The sequence below is a fragment of the Phytophthora parasitica genome (assembly GCF_000247585.1).
Source record: "Phytophthora parasitica INRA-310 unplaced genomic scaffold supercont2.24, whole genome shotgun sequence".
Taxonomy (NCBI): Eukaryota; Oomycota; class Peronosporomycetes; order Peronosporales; family Peronosporaceae; genus Phytophthora; species Phytophthora nicotianae.
The window spans coordinates 443,320-454,994 of NW_008649010.1; the positions used below are offsets into that span (position 1 = coordinate 443,320).

The 11,675-nt window shown below is 54.5% G+C and overlaps 5 protein-coding genes across 5 annotated transcripts; 3 read left to right on the forward strand and 2 right to left on the reverse strand.

Moving 5' to 3' along the window:
* The first annotated feature begins 596 nt into the window (after positions 1–596).
* On the forward strand, positions 597–3,459 carry PPTG_11375 (hypothetical protein). Its single transcript, XM_008906674.1, has one exon. The coding sequence runs from the start codon at positions 785–787 to the stop codon at positions 3,371–3,373; it is 2,589 nt and encodes an 862-aa protein (XP_008904922.1). The 5' UTR covers positions 597–784; the 3' UTR covers positions 3,374–3,459.
* PPTG_11376 (hypothetical protein) lies at positions 3,392–6,275 on the reverse strand. The gene is made up of 2 exons (XM_008906675.1): positions 6,224–6,275; positions 3,392–6,122 (listed from the first exon to the last, which is right to left on the reverse strand). The coding sequence occupies exon 2, from the start codon at positions 6,013–6,015 to the stop codon at positions 3,502–3,504; it is 2,514 nt and encodes an 837-aa protein (XP_008904923.1). The 5' UTR covers positions 6,016–6,122; positions 6,224–6,275; the 3' UTR covers positions 3,392–3,501.
* An 801-nt stretch (positions 6,276–7,076) lies between these two features.
* PPTG_11377 (hypothetical protein) lies at positions 7,077–8,556 on the forward strand. Its single transcript, XM_008906676.1, has 2 exons — positions 7,077–7,967; positions 8,035–8,556. The coding sequence occupies exons 1-2, from the start codon at positions 7,105–7,107 to the stop codon at positions 8,168–8,170; spliced, it is 999 nt and encodes a 332-aa protein (XP_008904924.1). The 5' UTR covers positions 7,077–7,104; the 3' UTR covers positions 8,171–8,556.
* PPTG_11378 (hypothetical protein) lies at positions 8,136–10,152 on the reverse strand. The gene has a single exon (XM_008906677.1). It carries the CDS (start codon positions 10,037–10,039, stop codon positions 8,567–8,569), a length of 1,473 nt encoding a protein of 490 aa, XP_008904925.1. The 5' UTR covers positions 10,040–10,152; the 3' UTR covers positions 8,136–8,566.
* Positions 10,153–10,321: 169 nt separating this feature from the next.
* On the forward strand, positions 10,322–11,573 carry PPTG_11379 (hypothetical protein; the record flags this gene model as incomplete). The annotated part of the gene is made up of 3 exons (XM_008906678.1): positions 10,322–11,001; positions 11,064–11,375; positions 11,462–11,573. 3 exons carry the CDS (start codon positions 10,322–10,324, stop codon positions 11,571–11,573), a joined length of 1,104 nt encoding a protein of 367 aa, XP_008904926.1.
* Between the last annotated feature and the right edge of the window lie 102 nt (positions 11,574–11,675).

Genomic DNA, 11,675 nt, shown 5'->3' on the forward strand with positions numbered 1-11,675 from the left:
CCATGAAGTTCATGATGAACGAGTTCACCTTATCGATCCTCGTTTCAAGACGCGCCTAAACGCCCTTTCACGATCGTATCAGCCTCGCCCGGCTTTGGTAGACTATCACACCATCGAACGGACCTCCAGCCAAGAGAGCTCGCTTCCAGCCATTCCTCGCGACAACGGGATGGGTGATGCCCGCGAGTCTCGACCGTGATTAGCATACAGATCCGTCATTAGCGCCGTCGAAAGAGTAACAGCTCCTGTAACATATCCATGAACTTCCATTACCGTTGGAGGATGGAGGAGAATTTGGTCACTCTGATGACCCATTCCTCACTCGATGCCACGGTCTCGACAAGTGTGTCTTCACTTGAGCTGAAGCCACGTACGCGGGCCCGTTTGTGGCCTTTATCAGCGTGGAATCGAGGCGCACGTGCGCTGCAAAGCTGGGGCCGAGCGTCCCGTTGCGACTCGCCAGCTGCCCAAACTCGAAGTGGCCAAATGCTCCGTGCACAGCCTGGGCCGACAGACGCGGCGGTCCCGCCGGCGCCGATCCAGACGGCTGCAGCAGCCACGCACGCGCTTCATCCTCTCTCGCATTTTCCCGCTCGCCGTCCTAAGTGAGCGCCAAAGCTGCACCCGGTGTACTGGAGCTCCAGGCCCCGTCCGAAAAGACTCACCTGGCGCGACCAGCGCCATTAAAATCCGCGGTGACCTTGGGTATTCATCGGGTGTGCGCTCTGACGGCTTGAACAGCTCCGCAACAACCTTATAGTGACCACCGGGCGGTGTATAGAGCATGGAGATCCAACAACACAAGCGGGTGGCCATCACGTCGTCCTTCTTCCCCGTGGACGAGAGTCTGCTTCCCCAATTGAACATCTCGCCAGCACAGCATGAGGAACTGCGTCGATATGCACTGCAAGCGGCACTGGACACAGTCCGCGACGGACCGACGTGGGGACGCTCCAACATCGAGCGTGCCGTATCTAGCGGCTGGAAGGTGCTCTCAGCTCGACCCACGGCTTGCTTCATGACGAAGCGACAAACCAAGAAGAAGAAGAAGAACAAACGACAGACACAGCAGAGGGAACAGGTACAAGAAGAAGACGATAAACGGATGACGCCTCCAACTCCACGCGTCACGATCCCGGGGGTCACGAGCCTGGGCAGCTTCCATGGTTCCGACATCGTTCGGGGCCAGAGAAGCTTCCAACCTTTCGCACCTGTTCCCTTAGAAGCCGCCAGTGGGCAGCACTTTATGGCTCACGCAGTGCTGCCTAACTCACTGGAAGACGTCATGAACACGCTGTACTGTGAACACACGCGCGAGATGCGAGCATTGAAGCGGAAAGTATACGGTGAAGCAGCTTTGGATTGCTGCGTCTTACAGACTCTCGAAGGAGCTACACTCGAAGACCCGTTCTGGTATTTAGGACTCAAGTGGTTGGCTTTACGTTCACCTATGCAAGCGTTGATGGCAAGTCGAGAGTTTGTGTATCTCGAGCATCTAGGCACGCACGTGGACCCGGAAACAGGACGTCGGATGTTGTATCGAGTGACCCAGTCCGTACACGTTCGAGGATATGGCGGACAGGACTCGTACTTCGGTCTCACACGTGGACATATCGAAGCTGCGTTCGTGTACTGGATGGACGACGAGAATGAAGTGAGAAACCCCTTGTTGCACGTGTGTGCTAAGGGCAGAATCCACATGAAAGGCAGTATGCCGGACGCCGTTGTGTACAAGTATCTCAAGTCATTTTGGCGCTCTGAGCGTTCGCTGTTCCCTGCTAACAGGTCGTCTGGATCCTCACTTGGCGTCACTATGACTGACCAGGACGGCGTGGAGCAACCACCGAAGAAATCGTCAAAGAAGAAGAAGAAGAGGAAGTCAAGACGTCGTAGGGTTCCGACCGGTCCACCGCTTGAGATGGCGCACGAATGGGTCGCTGATGAGCTCCGTCCACGTTGCTCTGTGTGCAACAAGAAATTCCGTCTTGTAAGACGCTTCAAGCACCATTGTCGGGCCTGTGGTGAAGTTATCTGTCGTGAATGCACGTTCCAATACCGCGTCAATGTTCGTGCAACTCAAAGCTTCCGTGGTTTGCGCGGCACTATAGCAACGCCGGGTGATCTCGCCTCGGACACTAAGGCAGCCGCGGATGAGCCTCCATCCATGAAATTCGACGAGACAATGACCTGTAGCTTTGACAACCAAGTGGAGGAAGAAGAAAGCAAAGGAGGGGAGTTCGACGCGAGTTTGAGCTTGGTGAATGCAAGGAAAGCTGTCAATGGGCCGCTAGAGACGGCTGTGCTTGGTGGTGACTCGATAGTGTGTGTGGTGATGGCCAAGGTGTGTCTCCGCTGTCTGCACAGCGTCCCGCTCGTGAACAAGTCTTCACAACGGCGAAGGCACAGCGAGATGGCACTCAATGGAGCGCTCCCTGCTACAAGCGACACAGACTTTGGTTTGACTTCGGACTACCACCTGCGTCCTCAAACCTGGACACCGGACAACAGGGAAGTGGAAGAACTCGACGGTCTTGACGACGAACCGGGTCAAACTGGAGGCGAACTGGATCTCCCGATGCTGGTAGTGGATGATGAGGACAACGAGAGTGTTGATGGTCTTGCTGAGATGAAGCGAAGACCGGGATCGTATGCATTCGACGTGAGAGCTGGGTCGTCCATGTATGTTCGACCAGGCTCATATGCTCAAGAGTGGAATGGACATGAGGACGGAGCGCTCGACAGTCATGCTAACCACGAACGTGTGGTGATTCTGTCTCCTCACGCGTTATCCACTTCGTCCTCTGTTACGTCAGCACAGTTGAAGGAGTTCATGGAGAAGGACGAGAGCAGCTACGACAGCAGTCAACACAGCGGCGATATCCCCAGTGATCTCGACAATGATGACAACGACTCCATCCAGTTCTACCCGACACAGACGAATCGTGTGTCGGACGAGGAGTCCAAGCCCCCACCTGAAGACAGTCACGGACGCGTGAGCAGCTACACGGCAGGCTTCGACCCGAACAGCCTGTTCGAGCTGAAAGATGAGGAAGATGAACTCGCTGCTAGCGCTGCAACGGCTAAAGCCACTGTGAGCGCTACCGAGCGAGTGTTGCGCCGTATGCGCGACCTACAGGACGAAGCCCTGTACCAAACCCGCCAGATCCCGTCGCCGTCGCCGTCTACGACTTCGTTGTTCAGCGAAGACGACGAATACAGCGAGATCGACGAGCCCATGCAAGATCTCCGTCAAGCACTCGCACAAGTGGAAAGCTCGCTGGCGGATCAAGCTCGTATCCTTTTTACCATCGAACAGGAGCGCAAAAAGGAGGCAGCAGCAGCGGTCTCCACAATTACCGCTGCCAAGGTGTAAATGGATGAAGCGTTAGAGTTCGTACGAACATTTTATTCACTGTATTTCGTTTTTTAATCAAGCGTGTGCTAGAATTTTTTGTCACGTTACGACATGGTCGTTTGTAGTTTGTCGTCCACCACATAACTCTAAGACGAGCGCAGGGAGAGTGGAGTGAACAGTGCGTCGCCTCTAGGTGTCGGCGCAGTTTGGGTAGACCCAGGGTACAGCAAAGAAGACCGCGCTTCGGACGAGATTTCACCGGCTGTCGTGGCTGCTGTCTTGGCGGCCGTGTCGTCTTCCGGAGACCGGATCATCTTACTGCGTTGTTCAGTGATGGATCGGATCAATGCCTCCTGCTGAGCGATCGATCGTTCTACCTGCTCCAGTTGGTCTGGAATGGACAGAGACCGAAGCTTCGAGCTGCTCTCAGACTGACGTGCAGTGGTGGACGGTCGACGAGGAATCGACGGCGGCATCGCATCGCTCTGGTTCGTAGAGCTCACTACCCGTCCACGACTATGACGGTTATTATCTTCGTCTTCTCGCTTGGGTGTCGGTAGTAAGAAATCGTCAAAGTTGAACGTGCTGTCGCCTCCATTGAACAGATGACTCGGTCTAGCGGGCGGAGATTCCCCTCCATTGTTGAGATCATCTTCGTCATAGAGAAGAATACTACGACGCAAGTTCTTCTTCTTCTCACGAGCCATGTGCATCTGCCGCATCCGCTCAACTCGAGCCGAGTATTCCTCATCCGTCTCCTCGATATCGTCTTCTTCATCGTCTCCTTGAGCGTTGTTGATCAACTCGTCGTCAGCAGCGTATCGTCCACCTGGGAAGAAGCCACGCATCGGGCCCGGTTGCAAGCCGATGTTGTCGGCTAGAGAGCCTTGTAGTACCAACGGGAATTGTTTGATCATGGTCGGTGCAGCATAAAAATTGGTGGCTCCTCGCATGGTTCCCTTGCGCTCCTGACGGATGTTAAACATGCACTTCTTGCACAACTTCACGTTGTTTACAGCCGGGTATCCGTTCGGCCGAGTCTCCTCCAGACTCTTCTTGGCTGGCTGCTTGAGCAACACACTCATAGGGCGACCGTCGAGTTGGTTGCCATGTCGATGCGAACGGCGACTGTCAGTACCTTCAGCATCTTCGTGTTCCTCTGGACACGGAGCTGAAGACGGCGGGGCAACAAGCGGCAACGTGATCATACAACGAGAGCACATGACCTCACCGCACATCCGGCAGTGATGGCGATGGCGTCGGACGATACCGAAGCTCTTGAAACACACGAAACAGACCTTCCGTTGGTGGTCTGGCACCCAACTTGGCTGAGGATTGATGGACATTCGACTCATTTCAGGCGTCGGAGTCATCGAGAATGAAGCGAGACCATGCTGTGAGGCCGAGAAGGGCATTGCAGCGGGGCCGTGGGCTGTCACTTCGGAGCCACTTATGGTGCTTTGGCTCTTATCGAGGCTTTGATTGGATTGCGAGTGACTTAGGGCAGCTGGCGGGTGTGGGAAGATCATGCCGTGCTTCATGATGTACTTGATGTCAGCGCAGTATTCAATACGTACGACCGTAGGCGCGAATTGAGAAAGGAAGGCGCTTCCCAGCCATGTACCGGCGCGACCTCCTGGGTCCAACGAGCCTTCAGCAAACACCTTAACGGCGTTAGTTGCCTCGTCGAATCTGTACATGGAGATCATCGAGATGTGGCCACGAACAAACCGCAACTTAGACGGATCAACCCCGTCACTGGGTTTGTCGTGACCTACGATTTGAGTCAATGGAGGCAACACGTCGTCCCCAACAGACTGCATGACCTTGACGAGCACTTTGTGACCTTCGTCAGTAGTCACAGTCTTAGCGTACTCGTAGTACGCGTGATCTCGAGGTGAGAAGAACTTGGCTGGTCCACTAGGACTCGCAAACGCCATCCACTTGATGCCAAAGAAGCGGAACGGGTCGTCCTCCGTCTGCGTCTCCAGTACTTGAAGCACCGCAGCATCCAAGAAATAGTCACGGAACAAATACGCGCTGATGGATCGTTCGTCCAGCGTCGTGTCGCTGTACTTGCCGTACTCGACGTCTTGCAACGTGAGTGCGGGGATTCGTCCAGAGGCCACAAACTGATGTGCCGTCGCGCTACGACGGTGCGGATCTTTGCGTTTGTAGATGGCCAAGTGTGGTTTAGCGCTGTGGAGTTTCCACTGCTTTGGATCGTCGAAAATCTGCTTGGTGCCGTCCCACGCCGCCTTGGACTTTAGCAAGCAGCTCGCGATGAGTCCTTCGGCCTGATCACGCATCTCCGCCTGCTGTGCGTCCGTGATCTCCACGCGCGGGATCACTTCGTCCATTCGCGGGAGTTTGGTGACGTGTTTGTGCCTGGACCGACCAGGAAGCTTAAGCTTCCGCCGCATAGCTGTTCGCGGCTGATGTTGCTGAGGCACCGACACGTTTCCAGGGTTCCAAGGGGCCGCCACGGGCTTGGACGGTCGCTGGATCTGCGACCTGGAGAGCGGCGCATCCGACAGACTCGAGTGATCGCTCTCAGCCAGCACAGGCTCGGATGCCCGATAGTCCAGCAGCACTCTGCCACTGTTGCGGTCCATTACGCTACTGCTGTTTAATGTGCCGCAGCTCACACGCTTCTCCATAGACCCGCGTGCTCTTTCGGGTGTTTTAACCTCTGATGGAGCGGTGACAAGTGTCCAGCTGACACGAGAATCCCGTTACTGCGGCCGGCTGGGGGTTCCACCTGGGGCTGTAGCAATGCACAACGTGGGGGTGAGACGAAGGCGCCCAATTTCCATCGAGTTGACTATAAGCGTATGTTGCGATTCACTTTATTTTTGTATGTCGTACCGATTGGAGACTTTGCTGGTGGCCGCGTCGATTGCGAAATGTGACGATAGAAACTCGAGGGGGGGGACCGAGATTCGACGTAGCGACGCGTTGTCAACCGCGGCGTTGAACGACAAAAAGGTGGTGCCACTCTCAAGCGTCCGGCTCGCCAATAAAGTCGAACGTCCTTTTTGTATTGTCCCTCAAAAGGCAAGTATTCAGTTCAATGACTTGACGCTTGTATGAAAAACTGTAAGCTCAAGCCATCGAAAATCGACGAATAGCACGTTTTGGCATCACGCGGGTCGTATGATAGTCTTCCTCGCTGTCAACGAGAACATGCCGCTAAGAAGAAGGCGTTCAGTGCGGTGCCCATCGCAACTGCAGGCAGACCAGGCTAAGGTTTCTGTGGCTGCGCGTTCACTGTATGATAGCTCCAGTTCGAAGCAGTGGTGAGACTGTTGACGGTCTCCTTGCTGAACTCCAGTGCAACGCTGCTGTGTTTTTTATTTCTTGGCTTTGCGGGTGATGCGCCACATAAAAGTCTCGCTTTGCTGCTTTCCGACTATAAGCTCTTCGTTCGCAGGTCCTGTGCAGCACACGAAGCACCAGCGATAACCGTCACAACGACAAATAGAAGTCCAGGTTTGTGGGCAGGATGTCAATGAAGCCTGGCTATCCAACGCTCCATCAGCGAAAAATGTGAGCGACATCGTGATCGAGCCGCCAGGATATCGATTCGCTGCACGCGATGCAACCACGCCACGTCAGTCGCACTTAAATAGGGTGACGTACCCCACTAATATTACACCAATTGTGACGATAGCCACGTCACTCGCACTTAACAAATCTGATGTACCCCACCATGCGTACATTAACATCATGTAGCTTACTTTTTCAAGATGGAGTCGACCATGGCAGGTAGCGCCGAGCATGATGGCGCTGTCCGCGAGACTGCGTCGGACGCGTCGCTGTGCAAGCTTTCAGCGTGTCAACTGGGCTACTACGTGGACCCATTCGTGCAATTCTTCGTCAAGGCGCCGTCGCGTCGCATGCCGATCATCAACCGTGGATACTACGCGCGTGTGGCTGCAGTCGAGTCGCTTGTGCGGAAGTTCCTGGCTGCTGGACAGCACAAGAAGCAGGTGGTGATCTTGGGCGCGGGGCTGGACACCATGTTCTTCCGCTTGAAGAGCAGTGAAATGCTCACTAACTTCGAGTACTTCGAGCTGGATTTCCCAGAGGTTACAATGCAGAAGGTGAGCACTATTAAACGTCGCAAACCTCTTAACGGACTGCTGGGGCTGGAGTCGCCCAAGGACTTTATGGCTGCAGTATCCTCGGGCTACACAGAGCTGAATGTACCCGGATATCACCTGCTGCCCTGTGATTTGAGGGACCTGGGCGCTACAACAGCCAAGATGGAGGCGGCCGGCATCGATCGCAGTGTCCCGACGCTCTTTGTGTCGGAGTGTGTGCTCATCTACATGGAAGCCAGGTTCTCCACGCAGCTGGTGGCCTGGGCTGCGTCATATTTTGATGATGTAAGCTTCGCGCTGTACGAGCAGATATTACCCGACGACGCGTTTGGGAAGGTCATGATGCAAAACATCAAGGCTCGCGGTTGTGATCTTCTAAGTATCTACGACTTCCCGACGGTTGAAGCGCAGATCGCGCGGTTTACAGAGCATAAGTACGAGGTGGCACAGTGCTGGGACATGAACAAGATCTACTACCACTACCTGAATCCTGCTGAACGCGTCAAGTACGTACAGATTGAGCTGTGCTGGTTGATGGTACAGTTGTTGACGTCCCTGTGTGTTTTTGATTAGACGCGAGAAGCTCGAGATCTTCGATGAACTAGAAGAGTTTCATTTGTTGCAGGCACACTACTGTGTTGTTGTTGCTAGCAAGAAGTCCTCGACTCCAAGTGCGCGTGCGTTGTCGCTGGGTGAAGCAAAAGTATAAAGATTACAGCCCCCATGCACTAACTGAAGCCTAATGTTGGAAAGGAGAGCATAAGCAGCTAAACAATCGCAAAAGGGTGAAAGCGGATAGAATTGCTGTGCTGCTGCTGGTTGGCTACTTATCTACCTACCTACCTTCTCCTATCTGCAAACGCCTCAACGAGTACACACGCGCATGCAAGTTATCGGGCCTCTATGGCCTCTTCACACCAGCTCCTCCATTCGCCTTCACCCTGTTACGTCTTGTCCTCCGTCTCTTCCAGTCGTTCCGTCTCGCTTTCCTTTTCCCCCTGTTACCATCTGAGTATAACCACAGCACTGAAGAGATCATTTCCTTGCCATTCAACGCGTTTGTCACTTCAGTACTGGGGCGAGGTCGTCTGGACTACTGAACAACTTACTGGCTGACGGCGCACTCGTCCACAATGCGCGCGAATTTGTGAATGTGGTTGATAAAGAACTCGCCCGTACGCTGGTTGCTCGTCTCCTCGTCGATGAGGACCAGGTTGTTGTTCAGGAAAAAGTGCACGTCCGACTTGAGACGCGAGCCGCTGACCTTCAGAGCCATCAGCTCAGCGCGAGCCAGCTCAACGTCCACGCCGCGGAAAGCAGCGAGCTTCTCCAGATCGATCGAACGGTACAGCTTAATGTACGAGCGCACGGCCGGGATGTGCTGCTGACGGGCGACCATGTCGCTGAAGGCCTTCTGCTGTCGCTGCGAGGCCTCAGCGCTGCGGTTAACGGGAGCATCGCCCTCCACCGCCACGGCGGGCAGGATGAACTTAGGGCACGAGAAGCCGAACAGCTCGGTCAGAGCCGAGATGTCGCCCTTCTGCAGCTTGCTCTGCTTGTCGCCGTACTTCTCGCGGATAAGCGAGTGGATCTGGTCGTTCACGCGCTGGCCCGGGCACAGGAAGAGAGCGATGGCAAGCAGAGCCATAGCCTTCTCCGTAAGCTTGTGTAGCTGCTCGTAGTCAGCGAAACGTGAGTAGTAGTTACGGTTGCGGTTCACCTGCAGAATAATGGTAGAGAACGAGCGGATCGCGGCAGCAAAGTCCTCGAGCATGAGCTGGGCGAAGCCCATGTGGTAGAACACGGAGACGTGGCAGCCAGGGGACTTCTCGTGGATCTGAGCCGTGGTCTTGACCTCACCACGCGAGCTCTTGTTGAACAGATCGATGGGCTCAAGCAGCTTAAGCGACGTGTAGTAGTCTCCGAACAGCACGTGGGCACGAGCCAACGTGATGAGACTGAAGTATCCGAGCTCCTTGACGACCTCGGACGGAGCCTTAGCACCCTCCTCCTCCTTGAGAATCTCGACGATCTTAGAGTGACGCACTAGAGCGTGCAGGTAGCCCAGCACCTTGCTAGTGTCCCAGATGAAAAGGTTCTTAGTGTACGAAGCAATCTCCTGCTCGCCCTTAGTGGCCACCTTGGCACGGAACTGGCAGTACGACTGGTACTGGTAGACAAACTCTCCAACAATGTCAAAGACCCACTGCGAAGGAAGCGCCTCGAGCTCGAGCGAGCCGTCCAATACGCCGTCAAAGATGGCCACATACGTCTCCCAGGACGCCACCTTCATGTCCATACCGGGCTGAAGGCGCGAAAAGAGGTGACGGAAGTAGATCTGTTTGTACAGCAGCAAGAAAGTCGGATCCTCGTCCACAAGCGACTCCACAGCGCTGGGCTCGGGCCACGAGGCCTGCTTGAAGTAGTTGTTAGTCAGGTTGTGGAACTCGCGGTCGTACAGGCGCGCCATCTCCGCCACGTTGCCCGAGATCAGGTGAGTGTACATGTGCGAGAACCAGCTCTTCACCGTCTCCGGCAGCAAAAAATCCGCGGGCTTCTCGTCGCGGCGGTCCGCCATGGTTGCTGCTATCTCCCTCTTCTTGCTGGGCGTGCTGTTATGCCGTCGGGCGGCCGAAATGACTGGTTTTGGCTCGGACCCGTAGCCACGACCAATTTTTTGTATGGGTGACACCCCGTCTTTAAACTATGAATTGTAAAGAGGAGGTCGTGACAAGGGACTAGGCCTGGACAATCCCAGAGTATCTTGGATTTCGTATGGGGTACGTTGTAGCGTAACCTCGACTTGGTGTAACCTCATGATGATTTCCTTCTCAGTTGAAGTTTTTCCGCTGTCCGCAATATGCTGCGCGATCATGGAGCTAAGTACACGCTTGTGGCGGACGACGATGCGCCCACTGAGACGATGGGTACACATCGCCGTCTAGCCAAGCGCATGGCCGTCCTCGTAGCCGTCGCGCTGTGCGGTGTCGCAGCTGCCGTCACGCTCTTGATCGCCTTGAAGCGAGACGTTGTGCTCACTCCGCTGAGCGAGGAGTCGAAGGGGTTTAAGTTGAAGACGTACCCTCCATTGGTGGAGGATGGCGGTGATCTCGTTGTGTCTTGGGAGGGGGAAGCGTCCTCTACTTTAACCAGTAGAGACTACTTGACACTGAGTTGTGGCCCCACGACCGGGGATGGAGACTACTTAATGAAAAAAGGTGTGAAGGAGACGGACGCCAATGATCATTCCGTCCGCTTCTCGGAGCTTTATATGATGAGATGCAACTACACAGCTGTGTATTTTAACTATGACGAGAAGACTGACAAGTTCAAGCCCATTGCCAAGGTGGAGGCAGGCATGAAGGAGCCGTTCGATACACCAAAGCACGGTCACTTGAGTCTGACGGACGATGAGACGGCTATGGCTATTTTGTTCAATTCGGGATCCTCGAAGACACCCATGGTTAAGTATGGGGAGAACCCGCAGGACCTGAAGTTCCATGCGACGGGGACGACGACGACCTACGGAGCCGATGACTTGTGAGTGAACTGTCGTATAGTGAGCGCTGTGGTGACACTGACTCCGATGTTGCATCTTGTAGATGCCACGAGCCGGCGAATGTTCTGGGACAGCGAGCGTTCCGGGATCCTGGGTTCATGCACACGGTTATCATGACGGACTTGAAGCCGGACACGTACTATTACTACCAATACGGCCACGAGGGACATGCTCTGAGTCACGTGCGACGCTTCAAGTCGCGGCCTCCAAAGAGTACTAAGTACGCAAACTTTATTGCGTATGCCGATATGGGCGCGTACGTTGAGCCAGGCTCGGCGTCGACTGCTGGAAGAGTTTACGAGGAAGTGATGGGAGGAGGATACGATTCCTTCTTGCTGCACTTCGGCGACATCAGGTACTGCTCAGCTTTGTTGCAGGCCTTACCTGTGATGACGCCCTATATTACACTTACGTCAACGTTATGTGATCCCGGATATATAGCTACGCTCGATCGGTTGGATACATTTGGGACCAGTTCTTTCATTTGATCGAGCCCTACGCGACCAGATTGTACGTGCATTTAGACGTCAACGTTGAAGATTATGAGTGCTAATTGTTTATTTTGTTCGTGTGTCCATAACAGACCATACATGGTGGGCATCGGAAATCGTAAGTACTTCGAAGTACTAGTCAACACCAGCACTCAACGTGGTAG

Coding starts and splice junctions, on each gene's coding strand:
- PPTG_11375 (XM_008906674.1), top strand. CDS start 785: ATGGAGATCCAACAACACAAGCGGGTGGCCATCACGTCGTCCTTCTTC.
- PPTG_11376 (XM_008906675.1), bottom strand. CDS start 6,015: ATGGAGAAGCGTGTGAGCTGCGGCACATTAAACAGCAGTAGCGTAATG.
- PPTG_11377 (XM_008906676.1), top strand. CDS start 7,105: ATGGAGTCGACCATGGCAGGTAGCGCCGAGCATGATGGCGCTGTCCGC. Junction 7,968..8,034: donor AATCCTGCTGAACGCGTCAA/GTACGTACAGAT, acceptor GTTTTTGATTAG/ACGCGAGAAGCTCGAGATCT.
- PPTG_11378 (XM_008906677.1), bottom strand. CDS start 10,039: ATGGCGGACCGCCGCGACGAGAAGCCCGCGGATTTTTTGCTGCCGGAG.